General features: G+C 37.0%; 2 protein-coding genes across 4 annotated transcripts in view; one reads left to right on the forward strand and one right to left on the reverse strand.

Annotated features, from left to right (window-relative positions):
* The window catches only part of LOC121729820 (2-oxoglutarate-dependent dioxygenase htyE), a 46,667-nt gene extending 44,609 nt beyond the window's left edge, over window positions 1-2,058 (forward strand). Inside the window, exons 6-7 of the mRNA XM_042118452.1 lie at window positions 400-507; window positions 1,154-2,058. Coding sequence (XP_041974386.1) covers window positions 400-507; window positions 1,154-1,375 — 330 coding nt within the window. The 3' untranslated portion in view covers window positions 1,376-2,058. The remainder of the gene's footprint in view (window positions 1-399; window positions 508-1,153) is intronic.
* Window positions 2,059-7,544: 5,486 nt separating this feature from the next.
* LOC121729817 (probable nucleoporin Nup54) overlaps window positions 7,545-20,083 on the reverse strand; it is a 32,169-nt gene continuing 19,630 nt past the window's right edge. For all 3 annotated transcript variants that reach the window (XR_006036008.1, XR_006036007.1, XR_006036006.1), the window contains exon 14: window positions 7,545-7,554. The gene's annotated coding sequence lies outside the window, so the exon portion shown is untranslated. The remainder of the gene's footprint in view (window positions 7,555-20,083) is intronic.

A 20,083-nucleotide genomic window follows, 5' to 3' on the forward strand; every position in this document is an offset into this window, starting at 1 on the left:
CTACTTAACAACAGTACAACAAGGTATTTAGTATACAAAATTAAGCTTTTTTGCGAAGCGGCGGATTGCGCCCTTTTCTTGATTCCGCCCAGACTCTGGGATCTTTTGGCAGGAGTTTATCAAATTACTAACGTTGAGACGTTAATATTTAAACAACGCTATTGAGGAGATAAGTACTACTATAAAGAAAAAGCCAGGCAACGCTTTATTAAACTATGGTTGTAATGGTTTGCTTTACAAAACAGTCTTTATACAAATTACCTTAAAAAGATGGCTTGAATTTTGTTTTGCTGTTTGAAAGAATAGACGGATTGGAGCTGTAATAATGTGAGATTCCAACAGTAGAATCGCCAATCGTAGTGCTATGTTAATATTTATAGTATTATTTTTATGTTTCAGGTGAAGTTGAACGACAAGTGGCAGCCGGTGGGTCACCTGCCCGGCGCTATTCTCATCCAGACCGGAGAACTGCTTGCTTCGTGGACCACTAACATCTTGCCTGCTCTGGTGAGTCGATGTTTATGAAACGAGTATGATTACTTAATTAGTTCACTCTTCAATACAATTAATATTCTACTTTGTCAATATTATGGACTTATCTAAGAAAGACACAATATGATAGAAATTGAATCGAAAACTGTAAGTTTCGTTCTTAAATAAGTTCTAAATTAGCCGCCAATGGGGCACGAGTACTTTTTGTATCGTATATTATATTATATCAAGTGTAAGTACTATCAGAGAAGTTGATTCCTAGGCAGATGGGGGACCTACATAGTTTGGTCGCGTTACGTCAAATCCAGACTACAGATCACAATTAACATTAAATTAACATGATCCGACCAAATGACGTTGGCCTGTCAACTGCCTAGGAATCAATTTCCTCAATGGTACTTACACATGATATATGATGCAAAGAGTACTCTAAATATTTGATAAATCTAAATATATTTTCTTTCTGTCTTCATACCCATACAAATTGCCATCCAAGCATCCCTATGGGAATGAAAGACGGCATTTTTTTTGAGTTCCCAGCACTGTTCTCATAGAAAAAGTTGTTCATTTTGACGGGCTCATTTGATGGTTTCAAGGATAACGGTGTTTACACTAACACACTGTATAATATCATATAATATAATCTAATTTCTCATTCCAGATGCATCGCGTAGTTGTACCGTCGGGTGCGTACAAACGCGCGCGCGGCCGCCACTGCGTCGCGTTCTTCTGCCACCCGGACAAGGACGCCGTCATCCCGCCGCTCACCGCGCGCCCCGCCGTCGCCCCGCCCCCCGCCTACCTGCCGCCCCTCACCCTCCACCATCGCCTGCTAAACGCCGCCCACCACATCCAGAAGCGTTTCCGCGAGACGTACGCATGACTAGCGCGGGCTAACCCGGTCAAAGGCGTCGCGTAATGCTATTTGATATATAGGTAGCGTTTTGATCCATGCGGCACGCAGCTCACGCAAAATCAAAAACTCTTCTTTTAATGCTCTATACTTTAAAGGAAGTAGCAAATGTTTCGGTTCTCAGCTGCGTGCTGCAAGGATCGCGAGGCTACCTTAACAAAAAATTAGATAAATTTATATTTGACATGTAACATGACTGGGTCGATTTGCCTTTAATTTTGAGGGAATGTAACTTATTTAAATGTTGCCAGCACAAAAATTCATGCTGACTTTTATAATCTTTCGATACGGATAAACTGCATTAAAAATAAGTTACTTACATTGTTATATGCCACGTAACCCCGTTTACTTAAATAATTGTCATAAACATTTATAAAAACTACTTAATAGAATGACTGCTACGGTTGAGGTATTATGGCGACAATATTTTTATAATAACAAGGGTATTATACAAGAAAATTGTTATCAATGTCAGATAAACGTACTTATACGTCTACTTAATGTGTTCAATAGTTTGTAAAATTTTTTTGATCAGTATATATTTTTGTACTTAAAAAAACATTTGTACTTATAAATCACAGCGAATACGAAAAAACAAAAGACATTCGAGAGATACTTGCTTTGGGTCGTATCGGCCAACAATTCCATTACAGCTCAAATGTTTTTTTTTATATTTTATTATAATACGAAAAACATTCCCTGTGAAATTGGCGATATGTTTTCTTGATATTATTTCTTGCCTTGATTCTCTCGCACTCTTCAGATTTAAAACTCAATTTTATTGCTTCAATCAGCTTAATAATTTAATCTTCTGCAACAGTATTTGACTTCCATTGCGTGTTAAGAAGCATTCATGAGAAAATTCTCAGCTTGTAAGGCTTCCAAGTATTCCCTCTTGACATTTATTAGCTATTATATTAGTTAATTAGCAATTAGCGACGAGGCGTCGGATTTATTATACTTTTTTGTTTATTATACCCATCATAGGCCGCACACAGCTTGAAGATAATATATGAAACTAAGGGGCGCGATTGGCGCATTTATTTGTAATGTACACACATTTACCAATAGCTCACTATATTAGGGCAGCGCTACACCGCAATGGCACTCTGGTCTGTGTCTGGTGGTCTCGACCTCCATGGACCAGTGCGGGATATGTACAGGGGCGTCGCGGGACCTCGCTCCGCAGACGCAGCTCAGGTACATAGGGCGCGGTGCCGCGATGGTTGCGGGCGGCGGGCTTCTTCTTTTTACATATATTACATATATTTGCTTATGATTTCGCGGTGTAGCGGCCAACCGCATATAATCCAGCTAAAAATGGAACGCAGCGCATTTTTGACAAGGGATTTTCGAGCTGTGCGCGGCCTGTACCTTGTGTTCGTGCTTCTGCATTTTTAAGTTATTTTTTTTATTTATTCTAGAAAATCTTCACCGCTGCTTATTCTTCTAAGTAGATAAATAGTGTTATAGTTTTTTATACTTACTTAGCTCAATTTGTATCCGTACTTAAAAGTTAATGTAACTTTTTATGTCCGGAAAATACAGTACTTGAAATTCTGTAAACAATTACTTTTTTTACGTTCTTTTGGAATTTGCACTATAAAGCAAATATTTTTTGAGCGTATCCAATTCACTACATATTTTAAGTGTTCGAAGCGCCATTTTGCAGGTACTTTAATATTCCTATTAGATAAACTTTAACCAGTCTTCCATTACTTTTGAATCATCTTACTGACATTGGTTGTGTCTTTGGAGAAGATTTAATCAGTGATACCATGTTACCAGTACAGCATTATTTGTTCATTTTTCCTATTAAATACCGTCCATTTTGATATTTGGATACGCTCCCCGTTCACATGTCTTAATAAGTGTATAAAATCTGTACTTTATTTAATTGCAATTATTTTTTCAAAGCGATGGGCCGGATGGCGTATTAGTAGGTTTTATTTTAAGAAGGTGTGAGTTTATTAGTTGATTCTTTTGAAGTTATTTTGAGATTTCAAACATTGTATTATGTATGTCTACTTTTAACTTGTGATTCCAAAAAATTTTTGAAGCTTCTTTTTTCTTTAAATGTGCAACACAGACAAATGACAATAGCACAGTATACAATTGAAAACACATAATTTGCTTTAAAACAAATATTATGTGCCTTTAATTGTGTACAATCTTATTTTTATAAAATATGATGACACAATAATTTGCACAAAAATCCTAATTTGGCTAATAGAACATTTATTACTGCACAAAATTTTGGAAATTTTTAGTGTTCAGTGTTGCATTGGTACATCTAATTCTGACAGTGCATTTCGTATGCTGTGAATTTACTATTTGTAATGAAAATAAAAAAGCTGTGGATGAAAATGTCTTTTATTTAAGTACGTTAAAATTGTGGCCGATATTATTTTAGTCAAACGCATAAACTTTATTCGTGGAAGAGCCATGCTTCGGCATGAATGGGCCGGTTCGACCTGAGAAATACCACTTTCTCACAGAAAACCGGCGTGAAACAGCGCTTGCGCTGTGTTTCGCCGAGTGAGTGAGTTTACCGGAGGCCCAATCCCCTACCCTATTCCCTTCCCTACCCTCCCCTATTACCCTATTCCCTCTTAAAAGGCCGGCAACGCACCTGCAGCTCTTCTGACGCTGCGAATGTCCAGGGGCGACGGAAGTTGCTTTCCATCAGGTGACCCGTTAGCGCGTTTGCCCCCTTATTTTCATTAAAAAAAAACTAAGACAGCAAGTGCCGAAGTAAAAAAAAATTTAAGTGAGAAAGTAAGTTTATTAGTTACTTTTTAAAAATATTATAAACTAAGAAAAGCTAGTCAAAGGAACATGGCCAAATACTGTGTGCCATCAGAAATATTATTATATTATATTATTATTATATTTGCAATATTTATATTCAGAAATATAAATATTGCAAATCAAAATAAACCAGACAATAATATTATTATTTGTTTTAAACAATTGAAAATTTGTATTACATCTAACAACAAGGTCGAATTTAAGAACCGACTAAGTATTCTAATCAACTCAAATTTTAATTTACTTTCCACTAATCGATAGGAGTGAAAATAATATTATGCCGTCGCTACTTCATAAGAGTAAGTGTTATTACAACGCAACTTTGTAAAGCAGTTAAAACAATATTTTAACAATTAAGCTTTTTATTTTAGCCTTGTAAAGTTTTCAATTTATTCTGAACTTTTAACAAGACAGACTTTTTTTTTCTCATTACATAGAGTAGTAATAGATTCAGCATTGTTCTAATAGTCATATGGGTAGTAAACAAACTATGACATAACCGTATCTCTGTAGGGGGGAGTGTCCGTTTGGAAACACTGGGTTAGTGCCTATTTTAGAACTGCTACGGGACAAGCGCCGGCTATTTTAGAGTTTTTATTTTGGCGTAGTTCGCGTGTGGTCTCACGGTGTCTTTTGGCGGGAAAGCGAACGTCATCAGTGGCTGACCGATCGTCGAATCGACATGTATTTTTTTCTATAAGTGCACAAGAATTTCAATTATGGTACGTTTTTTTTTTATTTTTAGTGCTAAGCTTAATATATAAACCATTGTACCACCATCTACATTCTACAATAATATAATGTATGTGTGACTTCTTATATAATAAGTTTAATAATCATTAAAAGTAAAAATAAACAGCCAAACATTTTAACTTTCCTTTAAGCTTACCGACAAGCTTTAAATTAACAGTTATTTAGGTAAATATAAGTATTATTATTTGGTGTTAATCATGATAAGTAACCATAAAATAGAATATAATTTTTATTGAGAATAATTTTTAGAGGCACAAAGTCTCTCGTCAACATGACAATGCCGATTCGGGCCCCTCCTAGCGAGAAGAACCAGAAACTCACTCTTTTGTTAAAACACCTATTTCAAAAGATTTAAACTATAAAACGATGTCAATGACCAAGTAAAACTAAGTAACAAGTGTACGACACAGTAGTGACTAGTGGCTCCGCAGGCAGCAGGGGGCGACCTTATTCCCACGGTCGCGCTGTGTTAACTGTTATCATTCATAAAATCATTAACTTATACTAGGCTATACACAAACGTTTTGTTACTGTACTTTCTTAAATTTTGAACGTTTTAGCAATAATTTTATAAAGACATAGTCACTAGTAAACATATTATTGTCATTTATATAATACTAGACGTTCCACGCAGCTTCGCCCGCATAAATTAGGAATTTTACGGAAACCGTAAATGTACGGTTTCCGTAAAATGTTCCGCAAAAATAGCCCATGTCCCTTCACTTGGTCTACTCTACATCTGTGCCAAATAACTTAGAAATTCATCCAGTAGTTCGCGAGATAAGCGCCTTCAAATAATTTTCCCGGTTTTTTCCACATTTTTCTCTGTTTCTTCGGTTATTATTGGTCTAACCGCCGTACTCAGAGACATTTAAGTATAGTTTTCACAGAGCTAGTACTGGCTGCCAATAAGACTGGCACCCAGTATTGGCTTGGTTTAAGCCGCGTGCGAACAGTTTGGCCTGGCTTGAAAAACTGTTCACAGATAATGTATGGGGCTTATGTCAAAATTTTGAATTAATTAATGTTCCACTCTGAGTGCAGCAGTAAGATTAGTTACAGTTGCCGATTATTAGAAGGCTTTCTGCCTCAATTCTCAACAGTTGTCGAATAATAAAAAGCTTTCTGCCCGAATAATTCATGACTTGGAGCAGTTAGTAGCACTTTCGACAAGAACAGCAATAGACTTGAACGCCTATTAAGTACCGCTTGTTATGACTAAAAATAATAACAAAGCGACCATAAATTAATTTCGGACATATTTAAATAGATTCGTGCGAACTGGATCTAACCTGCGCGCTATACTTATCTCCTTAATCGCATTCAATAACTTATTTATCTTAGTGCACTCCATGCCTTCATGATTTGTCGTGTAGGATTTTTTTTCTGCTGAATTTCGTTAACTGCGCTGCTACAAAAAACATTCCATTGTCCGTATTACAAACGTCCGTTTGACGTGGGAGAGCCATGCTTCGACACGAATGGGCCGGCTCGACCGGAGAAATACCACGGGCTCACAGAAAACCGGCGTGAAACAGCGCTTGCGCTGTGTTTCGCCGAGTGAGTGAGTTTACCGGAGGCCCAATCCCCTACCCTTTTCCCTTCCCTACCCTATCCTATTTCCTTCCCTACCCTCCCCTATTTCCTTCCCTACCCTCCCCTATTACCCTATTCCCTTTTAAAAGGCCGGCAACGTACAGGCTGCAGCTCTTCTGATGCTGCGAGTGTCCATGGGCGACGGAAGTTGCTTTCCATCAGGTGACCCGTTTGCTATTTTGCTCCCTTATTTCATAAAAAAATATATCAGCAAAAGTACAAACCCTTAACCTATACCCTACCCAGGTCCCAGTAAATGTGAAAAAAAAATAGACCAATTTAAGATTAATTATAGACTACAGGCCCATGTCGAAAATGGATGGGTCATATGAACCACGTGGTGACGTAGGTATCTATATAGGACGATATTAGAGCATTAAATAATAGGATTTAGCACTATGCCGTCACTTGTAAGCTGTCCAACTGAGTGCTGATGAGAATTCAAAAGTGCATGTAGGGTAAGTACATTTTGGTCATATGTTTCTGTACGGCATTTTTACCATCGATAGATACATGAAAAATAATAAGAAAGCCCGCAGTGCCGTACAAAAATGATGCGCTACTAAGTCGGTATTTTTATTTCATTTTCTGACAATTTCCATAGTAAATTTGGTCATTTGATTCTATACGGCATAAGTTTCATACTGTTTCAATACAGCTTCGAATCAATTATTCCGCAACGCCGTACAAAAATAATGCGACAATGGAAAAAAATCGAGGGTTACAACCCCCTCTTTTTCAGTGGTCCGGGGGGTCATTTGAAACAGTACGGCTTCGGTTCCAAACATTATTTTAGCACTCAAAGGTACTATTTAAAATAATGCCGTCAAAAAATTATTGTCCATTTCAATAAATTTTATCTTAATTTCATGCTATAGGTACTTGATTTATAAAGCTATAAAATTATTTGAATCTGTACGGCAACTTTATTTTTAACATAATATTGTAAAATACAATTGTGATATAGTATTGCCGTTCAAAAGAAACTGCTCTAAAAAAATATAGTCGGACTCGCGCACGAAGGGTTCCGTACGTTCCGCAAAAATAGGCTAAAAATGTGTTTTTGTATGGGAGCCCCCTTAAAATTTAATTTTATTTTAATACTATTAAAATATATTAAAATTTTAAATACACATATTATAACAAAAGAATGTGTGAAAAATTCAAGTGCCTACCACTTGCCATTATTGATATACTTAGAGCAAAAAAGGCCGAAAAATACACGTTTGTTGTATGGGAGCCCCCTTAAATACTAATTTTATTTTGTTTCCAGTATTTGTTGTTATAGCCGACATTACACAATCTGTAAAAAAAATCAGAAGTCTAGCTAATACTAGCTATAGCGGATCTTGAGATACAGCCGACAGACAGACGGACAGACAACGAAGTTTTAGTAATAGGGTCCCGTTTTTAGGTTTCCATAGCCAAATGGCAAATATAAGGGTTCCGTTTTTTGCCATTTGGCTACGGAACCCTAAAAACCGGAACCCTTATAGATTCGTCATGTCTGTCTGTCTGTCCGTCCGTATGTCACAGCCACTTTTCTCCGAAACTATAAGAGCTATACTATTGAAACTTGGTAAGTAGATGTAGTCTGTGAACCGCTTTAAGATTTTGATACAAAAACGGAAAAATTATTAAAAATTTAAGGGGTCCCCATAGATACAACTGAAACAAAAAATATTTTTTTTCCAACCTTTATCTATCCCATTACTACAAAAACTACCAACGAAAATTGGTTCGAACGAGATCTAGCCAGTAGTTTTTTTTTTTTTATATGTAATAAATGGTAAACCTTAATTTAACTTTCATTAAATCAACATCAGATAGGTATCCACACTAATATTATAAATGCGAAAGTATCTCTGTCTGTCTGTCTATCTTGCTTTCACGCCAAAACTACTGAACCGATTGCAATGAAATTTTGTACACAGTTATTCTAGAGTCTGAGAAAGGACATAGGCTACATTTTGATGTGGGAAAATATCTTATTTCCATGAAAATATCGATGAAAATGAATTCGCATTGCGCGTGGCCAGCGCTCATCCCGGGGGTCCTGGGTTCGAGTCCCGCAGGCGGAACAAAAAGTTTTCAATGTTCCTGGGTCTTGGATGTGTATTAAAATAAAATTTCAAAAATCTTAAACATATTTTATGTATAATATTATAAAAAATCTAGAAATATATCGATGCAATGAACATTTTAGTTCTAATACGATTCAACAGATGGCGTTTTATTTTTTACTTTATTGTAACATAGAACTAATCATACTTATTAGTTAGTATGTTTTTGTTTATAGTTTTTAATACGTTAGAATATTATGTTTAATAATATAATCACTTGGTATAATAATAATCAATCTATCTTATCTTATAGAACTCCTACTGCATTTCTAATATATGTGACAAGTTGACAACAGAAGGCGCTCTAAAATAAAGGAGTTCGAGTGTACCGTGTTGGCCTATATTCCATCCAGAAAATATATCAATGCAATCAACATTTTAATTCTAATATATGAAAACAGATGGCGTTTTATTTTTTACTGCATTATTGTAACAGAACTAATCATACTTACTTTATTATATATTATTGTTTTTATTCATAACTAGCTGTTGCCCGCGACATCGTCTGCGTGGACTTTAGTTTATAGCGCGCGGTGTCAACAAAATTTGTTTCAAATTTAAAAACTTTTTAAAACCCTGGTAAGTGGTACCCCTCTTAGGGCCGCGCTACACCGGAATGGCAGCGCTGAAAGTGCTCGCCTCGCATGGTAGCGCCATTCCGGTGTAGCGCGGCCCTTAATTAATCAAAATACCCAAAAACAGCTGTGCAGTGTGCACATAATCTATACTAATATTATAAATGCGAAAGTATCTCTGTCTGTCTGTCTGTCAGTCAGTCTCGCTTTCACGCCAAACGCCAAAAGTATCTCTGTCTGTCTGTCTGTCTGTCTCGCTTTCACGCCAAACGCCAAAACTTCCGAACCGATTGTAATGAAATTTTGTATACAGATAGTCTAAAGCCTGAGAAAGGACATAGGCTACTTTTTTACTGGAAAAAAGGGTTGTAAGGGGGTGAAAATGCGTGAATTTGTTCAAATTAAGTTAGTTCCAACAATTCATAATAGATGGCGCCGTGCGTCTTCTACATCGCGCTGACGCTTGCTCAAAAGTCTTTCTATAAGACGTGGTATCATCTTACATTTAAGTTTCGATTTTTTTCGATTGTTATATCTATTCTACGGTATTAAATAACTCAGTACTTTATCTGTGCAGTGACGTAACCTTAAATCTATCAATGATAAATAGTTTATGGGTAAAGTTGTGTAATTGGAGGGCTAAATAAGCTTTAAAATATGGCATAAAATATAAAGTTTAATATAAAAAAATGAAATACTTATTGTGTGCACACTGCACAGCTGTATTGATTTAAGGGGTACCAGGGTTTTTTTATAAAAGCTTTTGACACCAATTTTGTTGACATCGCGCGCTATAAACTGAAGTCCACGCGGACGAAGTCGCGGGCAACAGCTAGTATGAAAATAAATCAAAAACCTCTTAATTTCATAAAAATAAACCTTATTGCTGCTGCGGAACCCTTCATGGGCGAGTCCAACTCGCACTTGGTCAGTTTTACCCTTTGGGTACGGAACCCTAAAAAAGGAAAGTCATCGTTAACCATTCAGCAAATAAAATTCATGCCTAGTAGCTTGCACATTTCTCGTAGCAGACTCGTAGACGCCTACGCGTACGCGGTTTTCTGATCTAACTGGGATATAAAAAGATTTCCTAAATCGATAACATTTTTAATTTTTATATATTAATCCTACTCCTACATTTTATCGTAATATGAATTAGATTAAGGGCAGTATAAATAAATATAGAAAACCGTTAATAGGAAAAATATATTTTCTATTGAAGCTTCTGAAATCAAACTGAAAGAAATGCATGACGACATGACTGGAAGAGCACACTGCAAAAATGGTAGGTAGGTAATCAAAATTCCAAGGCTGTTTAAAAATTAAAAACAAATCTTCAGGGGAATACCCTACTCTAGTGGTAGCTGCAATTTTTATCATTTAGTAATCGAATACTGTATCCTACTAATATTATAAAGGCGAAAGTTTGTTTGGATGTATGGATGTGTGGATGTATGGATGTTTGTTACTCTTTCACGCAAAAACTACCAAACGGATTTTAATGAAACTTTACAATAATATAGCTTATACATCAGAATAACACATAGGCTACAATTTTAACCGACTTTCAAAATGGGGGAGGTGTTATGTTCGTTTTCTTATGTTCAACGATTACTCCGCCGTTTGTTAACCGATTTTCAAAATTTTTCTTTTGGTATATAGGGTATCATCCCAATTTGGTATTATATTCACAAAAGTGGTGATCTGATGAAGGATGCATAAGTAATCGAGGGAACTACTCAAAATGTATATTATGGAAACATGTGGTGACCTCGGTTTCGTGAGAAGTATTCTAAGCATATGCTACCAACAAGTAAGATTTTGCACCGAGGTATACCTGGTATACCGTGGTTCGGAAGGTGCTGAGAGAACTCCTGATTCTTTAGAGATACAAGTTTGGGAGTTTCAGCGTTGTTTTAAAGAACGGAAAGCATATACTACTATGCAAATTACATTTATCATCATCATCATCATCATCACTACCATAATATCATACCATACATCGTCCCATGGTTATGACTTATGAGCCTATAATGACCCTGTTATTGGTACTTTTCATAGTCTTTTAGATCGAGACTCGAGTTTGTCAAGTGATAATTGAAAAAAATCTATACTTAATATTTTATAATATTAAGTATAGATTTTTTTCAATTATCCTATATAAACCTGAAGAGTATGTTTGCTTGAACGCGCTAATCTCAGGAACTACTGGTCCGATTTAAAAACTTATTTCAGTGTTAGATAGCTAATTTATCGAGTTTAGACTAAAAGGCTATATATTATCACTTTAAGACTTATACGACCGAAGAAACTCAGGAAAATGTGGGAAAAACGGGGGAAATATTAGAAATTACGAACTACTGGAGCAATTTTTATGGCAATATTTGGCACAGATATAGAGTAAACCAAGTGAAGGGAGTAGGGACATAAGAGTTATTTTTTATGGGAAAATGTACGGTTTCCGTAAAATTCCTACAGTACATAATATTTTGAAGCAAAACCTCACTTTATTGCGCGGCTAAGTTTCAACTGCATAAACGGATCACGTGAAATGAGTAGTCAAAGATATCGTTACTCATAGCACCAAAATCCAAGGATATAATTTTTGCATGTTGTAATAAAAGTATCACGCTAACCACACGTGGCGTCGGACACGGCGGTCGCTTACCTGATAAAAGATTATAGCTATCTCTAAACAATGTTGTTGGCATCACATGATAGGACCGTCTGGTTCGCAAGCCGAAATATCGACACCGATTATTATTGATGATGCAACTGCAAATAGTACAGGTACTACATTTCTGAGTTCTGACGACTGGATACAGGCCACAGCATACTATGTGCTGCTCCAAGCACTCACCTAACTCCCAGAGGTATAACTTTAAAAAATCGGACTACCTAAATATGACACATTATTATGGAACTACGTTGACCATTTTCCTAAAGCTCTAAACTACTACAAAGATTAAACATTTCCATACCATAAGCTTCCACCATAGATAGGAATTTGAATAAGAAATATCAAAGGGTATCTTGTAGGTATTCCATATTGAAAGGAACGGACGTCCTGAATTTTTTAACTTTTTGGAAGTCATCCCAAGACCTTGCACTGAATGCAGCGCAATGGGGTCAAAAGAGACATTAAAAATCTAGGCAATTACTCAAATTACTAAGTATGTGCCTTTTTCGACATAACTACCATATTGTGCTCTTATCCTATTAGGGAATGTGAGGTAAAACGATACCTACGGGTCAAATGATCCCTCCCCTTAAATCAGATTAAACCAGAGGCATCTTTCCAAAGGCACGTGAAACGGGTTGCCCTGCATAATCCTGCCAGTTGCCACTTATAGTATTATGGCGATCAGAGCGCTTGGCGAATTATTTTATTTAATTTTTTTTAAAAAGTGTCGCTCTGATCTAAATTAAGCCTGTTTTTGGACTTTCATAACTTTTTACGTATTCGTGTTTATTTAAATGTTAATTTGTTATAGGGTATTAATAGCAGTTACCTAATATTTAAACAGTTTTAGATCACCCCACGTGGTATTTGATGGTTGTGTTTTGATCGATTTCTTGGAATTTGGTATATGGGGTGAAATGATCCCTACTTGTGTGCAGTGATGCCAGATTGGGGGGAATCCCCCCAAATTTGGGGGTTTTTTAGGTGATGGGGGGAAAATTGGGGGGAACAATTTTTTGGGGGGATTTTTGGAGGAAAAAATCTGGGAACAGACGGCGAAATCTAAGTACTATGGTCCCGTTTTTACCCTTAGGTTACGACTTACGGAACCATAAAAATGATCAATGAGCTCGCGAAGATGCTGATTCTGTAAAGATTAGACGCTATTGCAGAAATAGTGTACATTCATCGTATCCATTTGTGAAATTCCCATTCATAATGAACAAAAATTTTCTTTTATAATTTGTGGGGGGATTTTTCTTGAAATCCCGAATTTTGGGGGGATTTCGGGGAACACTTGGGGAGAAACCGAGTTGGCCGTCTGGCAACACTGCTTGTGTGTATAAAATGATCCCTGGATATAAAGTAGAAATTGGCGAATATTTTTCTTTTGATGAAATTGTTATTTAATTTTAATTTTATTATTAAAGAACAAATATATTATCAAAGATATCGATTTCAGAAGTCACAACTATCGTGTTTTGCCTTGAGACGGACCGATAAACCGACAGACAGCAAGATCTTAATAAATTTGCTCCCCTTTTTATCCTTTGGCTACCGAAGCCTAAAAAACTTGCTAATAAACTAAAAGATGCATGTTTCTTACTTATATGCTTAAATTGGTTATCAATTATAAATATTATCTCTGGGATTATTTTACCCCTACTCAAGGGATCATTTTATACATAGAGGTGTATAAAATGATCCTTTAGTTAAACTTTTACAAAAACCTCTAGTACAAAAAAAAGTACGTACATATGATAAAAAATAAGTATGCTATCACGAAGTTTGGTAAATTCACTACATCCAGCCAAATAAATATTGCGATTTTTCCTTCAACTATAGCCATACTTAAGATTTTTCCCTTAAGGGGATCATTTTACCTCACCTTCCCTACTATTGGTGCTTTTCCCAATTTAAGACTGCAACCACGCGTACCTTCGCGCGTCCTAGTATTTCATTGAATAAACTGACATAACCCATTCCTCAAAAACACTTCTTCAGACGGAAATTTCTCGTTGCAAATATTTACGCGAACAACAAATATGTTCAGCACAAATATTCCGTATTTGTCATCATGGTGCGGTGTAGGTTGCATACATCAAATACTGCTAAAACATATTGACACAACATGTCCTGGGAGGTCGGACTAGGTAAATAATAATGTGGCTTCATTCTCCATCCTCAGTGCTCTGAGGAATTGTTCGGAATCATACCTCCTGTAACTTTTCGCCATCGATCCACGCGAACAATATCTTATCAAGTCATCACTTTGATGAGTGGCAGTCTTCCAGCGTGCGTTTTTCGCGTAACTTTCTGCCGCGCACACTGTAAAACTCTGGAGCAAACTGTTACCAGCAGTATCAGTGGCGGATTAAGCATTTTGCCGCCCTAGGCCCAGTCTAATATGCCGCCCCTTTTGAACAACTTTCTATATAATATTTTGATATTGAAGACCTATCCATAAATACACGTTACATGGGTTTGGTGAAAAAAAAAACAGTTTGAGTTCGAACTAGTTCGAAGGGGGACCCCCTCAAAATTTATTATTATTACTATTTTTGTATAAAATCTTAATGCGGTTCACAGAATACATCTATGTACCAAGTTTCATCAATATAATCTTTATATAATAGTTTCAGAGAAAAATTGCTGTGACATACGGACGGACAGACCCCCCTTGAAAAGTATTATTAAGAGTTCACCTGACTCTAAAAATCAAACATCGTCCTTCTCTCTTCACACTCACGCCCGTCTTTCATATGCCAGGTGAAAAAGGACGGCGCGGAATCATCGCCGAGTTAGTTTTATGATTATGAAAAAAGTGTTTTGAGCAAATTTAGGTTTTATCAATACGTTTTTAGATATTAAAAAATATTGAAGAAAAGACAGCAAACTTCGAAGATCCAAGCAAATATGTGTCTAAAACAAGGTTTTTTGTAAAAAAGAAACTATCGAGCATTTTTTGAGTAATCGTGTTTTCTTCTTGAACATTTAATCTTTGTGAACTGAAGTTACTTGTGTCAAAAAATCAGTTTTCTAGACCTTACAGATTTTGAGATCTAGGTTAAAGTATGTAGTCAAGTTAGGGTCATATGGGCTCTTAACGACGAATATGACCTGCAAACCTTCAAGAAGAGAGCGTATTCCCTCTTGCCTGTCTGTGTGTTTTATCTTGACGCCCAAACCTGTAAAGTATCCCATGTCCTTTCCCAGGACTCAATACCTAATTTTAGCAAAATCGGTTCAGCGGTTTGGACGTGAAGAAGTAACAACTAACACAAACAGACACATTTTCGCATTTATAATATTACTATGGATATACAAATCTTATCTAAATCATTTCATAAATTTCCATTCAATTACAAAAAATTGGTACTTTGAGACGCATTGGCGAGTCACCTTGTCGATATATTTAATCTTTTTATCTGTCGATTCGCAGGATAATGTGTAATAAGATCACGATATCAAAGTGATTGTAAATCAAGCACTTTTAATCCGGGTCACGGTATTACATCTTGACAGCCAAAGTTACATGTGGTTACATCCTTTGACCTCAGGCTGACACACGAGAATCATCCCATAACTTTAAGAGGATACACCAGGGGCTAGAGAAATGAAAAAAAAAGTACGTGTAATATCTATAGCTGTCTCCCTTACCTCAAGCCTATACCGCAGAACGCGATAGAGACAACTGCAGAAAATCCAGAAAATCAACGATTCGTTGTCCCCTGATTCCTTCTCCAAAACTTAACCGATTTAAGTACTTTTTTCATTAAAGATTAAAAAAAGGCTTGAGCTGTGTTCCTATGTTTTGCTTTTTTTTGTATAATCTAGCCAAATCTGTTTTCTGGACGTTTGAACACAGCGGAAAATCTGGCCATTTTTTTAGGTTTTTGAACGTTCATATCTTATTTAATAATTAAAATAGAAAAAAAAAGAAAACATAGGGACATTGTATTAGTGGCCGTAGATATTCAGGAAAAAAATTATAACTCTACTAGCATTATCCAGGGAGGAAACAGGGGACAACGTTTGTATGGAAAAAATGGCAGTGTGGAATCCTCTTAAAGTTTCTTATAACTTATAGGAGTCAGAAAAATTTCGTTGTAAAGTTGTACAAATAAAAAGAAAAAAGCTCTCTATTAGGATTTCACAAACCTTTACGTGTCACCTAGAAGTCCTTTGGGCCTCAGCGCTCAGGACTTAGATGACACATCGTCTTAAGATTTGATTATTGACACAAGATTTTTAAAGCTGCTTCACTTAACGACTAACGTTAACCCATCAATACCAAGCGGCAGCCGGCTGCCGCATAAAAATTGAAAATCTATTGTGTCTCTGATACCCACGATGGATGTGCTACATGTAGTTGGTGATCGTTTTCACCATGAAAAGACTTAATATTAAACACGTATATGAGCGGATTTCCTCAAAACCAATCTCTTAATTACTTTAATATACGGATCATAATCCAGAGACCCCGTTAATTATGTTCTCCGCCGCTCGTGATTGGCTGGCGACGTTCGCAGATTACCCGTAACTGGTTACAACGAGCTGTTTACTGGTTTGAATGCCCCCGTCGGACATAAACGATAACAACATGAAGAAATAGTTCATAACTTGCAGCATGTTCTAGTTGTTTACGTGAACTTTGAAATGCGGCGCGCCGCGTGAAAAACTGATGAAACACTGTTGAGTCACTGTTTGGAGGTGCTACAGCGTAGGGGAACAGCTAGGGTTTGCTAAGAACGCTTCGCTATCTAGTATGACCAAATTCGAAAAGAAAAATGTATAGGATTCGACATTATGCAGGATAGTAGGGAGCGATGGTATTTTGGGCCAAAACACCATTCCAACTTATTCCCAAACTTTTTGGCCACTAGCCCTGGAGAATACAGCCTTGACAGGATTTACGAAACTAAAAAAAAAAAAAACATTCAGGAGTTTGAAAATAATATTTGAGAAAGTAGAGTCTAAATATTTTTAATTTTCTCTATCTACTACTACTAGAGCAGACTCTAGTAAGATAATATAGTTTTTTAGCAATTGGTAATCAGCGGGGCTAAAATGGTCGCTTTGAAGAATCATGATGTGAATCATAATATGATTCATTTTTCTAAAATCGCAAAAAGCAACTCTGCTTTCAATTCATTTCTGTATTTTTGTACTGATTTGACATTTGTCAGTTTGACAGTTTTGACGATTCATTTGCTGAATTGATTGAGAGGAATTGCTAAATGTGACCATTTTAGCCCCGCAGAATTTAAAAAGGGGAATAACGGCTTTCAAACAAAGAAATGACAGCTTTACAAGCGATTGTACTTTTAATACATAATATTGTGTACGTGAGAAGGTACATACGTGGGAGAGCCATGCTTCGGCACGAATGGGCCGGCTCGACCGGAGAAATACCACGTTCTCACAGAAAACCGGCTTGAAACAGCGCTTGCGCTGTGTTTCGCCGAGTGAGTGAGTTTACCGGAGGCCCAATCCCCTACCCTATTCCCTTCTCTTCCCTTCCCTACCTTCCCCTATTCCCTTCCCTTCCCTACCCTCCCCTATTACCCTATTCCCTCTTAATAGGCCGGCAACGCACTTGCAGCTCTTCTAATGCTGCGAGTGTCCATGGGCGACGGATGTTGCTTTCCATCAGGTGACCCGTTTGCTCGTTTGCCCCCTAATTTCATTAAAAAAAAATTATATTGTAGAGTATAGAGAGTGTTTACTTCTTATTTGCAGGAATTGTAGCCTAGAAAATATAGAGTTTAGCTACATAAGATAAAACAACACAGCATCTTCCTATTAAAATAAAATCTTTGAGTGTATTCAAGTGTAAAATATTCGAATTGGAATTCGATATTCAAATATTCGATTCGAAAATTTGCACCATAATCTAGATGTTGCCACTCGCCTCTGCCGCTTCAATCAACGTGCCGTTTTTTATCTACCCAAATATTGCATAATGATTATTTCTGTATTAACAAACAAGTATGTTTGCGCACTTGTGTTACTTAGTACATCATTCGCCCGGTGACAAGACGATAACTGAACCGGCGCAAACCGCTCCAGTCGGCCGCAGGGGGCCGTACGCACAGTGCACACACACAAACGCACACACAATACACACACTTACACGCCGATAACACTACTCGCACTAACAAACTGACATAGGCTTGCATTTAAATAATATGATACACTTAAGCGTCGATTACATAATAATGCTTTCAAGTTCCAGAAACTACTTACATCAAAATATTCATCCGTTTAAGAGATATAGGTACTTCAGGTACACACACATGCAGACAGACACTTCAAGCTCACAACTACCCTCGGTTTTTGACATGAAATGAAAGCAGAAGGCCCTATCGAAAACGGCCATATTTAAATTTGAATTTTGTATCATATTATATATTACGGCACACGGCTCGGGCACACGGCGCGGGCGCACGCTTTTCGCAGATAAGTAAATAATCCATGGTAATCTACTCGGCACAACTGCACACGTTAGAGATCAAAATAATTACTAAGCAGTGCTTATTGAGATGGGCGCAGGCGATGCCCGCTCGCGGATTCGTGGCCCGCGGCGGTCTTCCGACGCGTGCGCCCGCGCTCGCATCCGCCCGTGTTTTAGCGTTGGGTCTAAATGGTCTATATTATAACAAAGCTTACTTTCTATATACCCTGATTCAACATTTAATATTATTTTAGGAATTAGCTATACGATTTGGTACAAATGCACCAAGTGTACGCACCATGCACACAGGGTGTAACATAACTAAGTAATAATAATTTAGGGTGTGTATGGATCCACTATAATATAGAGTTCGCTGTGAAAGTAGCAGGACTGAAAGAGTAACTTTTTTCACCTTTGTATGGAAAAATACAGGACGCGCGGGCGCTTGCTCATACAAATAAAAAAAATTGCTCTTTCAGCGCTGCCACTTTCTCAGTGAATTCTAAATACAAGGGACACATACACACCCTAAAGTTTTATCACTTAGTTTTGTTACACCTTGTATATTTTAGTCTTCATATCAAAACTTACTTCTGAGTACTTAATTCCCGTTGCAGATATTTTTTACAGTCCGTTATTGTCATAAACCTATAATGCTATGCTATATACGACAGTATATATTAAGTCTATGGTTATTGTTATCATACCTGGGAATCCTACATAAGCGCAGAATTAAATGCACCAGTATAATATTAGCAGTTTATGCATGTCTTCAAAGACTTTTGCTAATGCTCAAATCTGAACAACATTTTCATTAATATAAGATAATATTATAATATACATTATAGTATCAGCCTACAGTGTCCCACTGCTGGGCAAAGGTCTCCCCTCTTTCTTTCCAAAGTTTACGATCCTGTGATGTTGTTGGCCACTCTTTATCAAACGCATCTAGTTCGTCGCGCCACCTTTTCTTGGGTCAGCCGACCAGTCGGTAGCCACTCCGAAACTAGACGCGCCCACGGGGTTGGACTATGTATATGGTTTAACCATATAGTCCATCTCTCTCTTAGCATGACACAAGTTCAAGTTCACAACATTTTCATATTCATAAAAAATCTGCTGCAGAAATAAATGCTGTCGAATTAAGTGTTACATTTTTACATCTTATTCTATTTTAACACTGTAAAAAATTAAATTCAAACATCACACATCTATCATCATAGTACCCAAAACCACAGAATACATATTATGTACAACTTACAAGTACTAAAACCACAGATTACTAAATAGTTACTTCTTAACTATACCGAGACGCAATCTAATAATAATAAAAATTTCCACAGAAGAAAATTCGGTAAATTTCCTCACTCGAGTCGTAGCGGTTCGAACCAGTTTTCAGGCGATTAGAGCCGTCAAGCTAAAATCGGTTGTTCTTTATCAGGGCACTGAAAAGTCCGACTCTCAGCAACGTGAAAATCATGTATCGATAAGTTGAACGCGCTGTACGCCATAGATTGGACGTAGATAAGATTAACGTCTGTTACATGTCTGAGCCAATTGGGCTTTATTGTATAGATAATAAGCTATAATAGTCATATCTCTACTTTCTTATACATGAAGGATGCTGTTACTCTTGATGTCTTGATGACATAGGCGTACCCAGGTAAGGGCAGGGGGGGC

The sequence above is a fragment of the Aricia agestis genome, chromosome 8 (assembly GCF_905147365.1).
Source record: "Aricia agestis chromosome 8, ilAriAges1.1, whole genome shotgun sequence".
Lineage (NCBI taxonomy): Eukaryota > Metazoa > Arthropoda > Insecta > Lepidoptera > Lycaenidae > Aricia > Aricia agestis.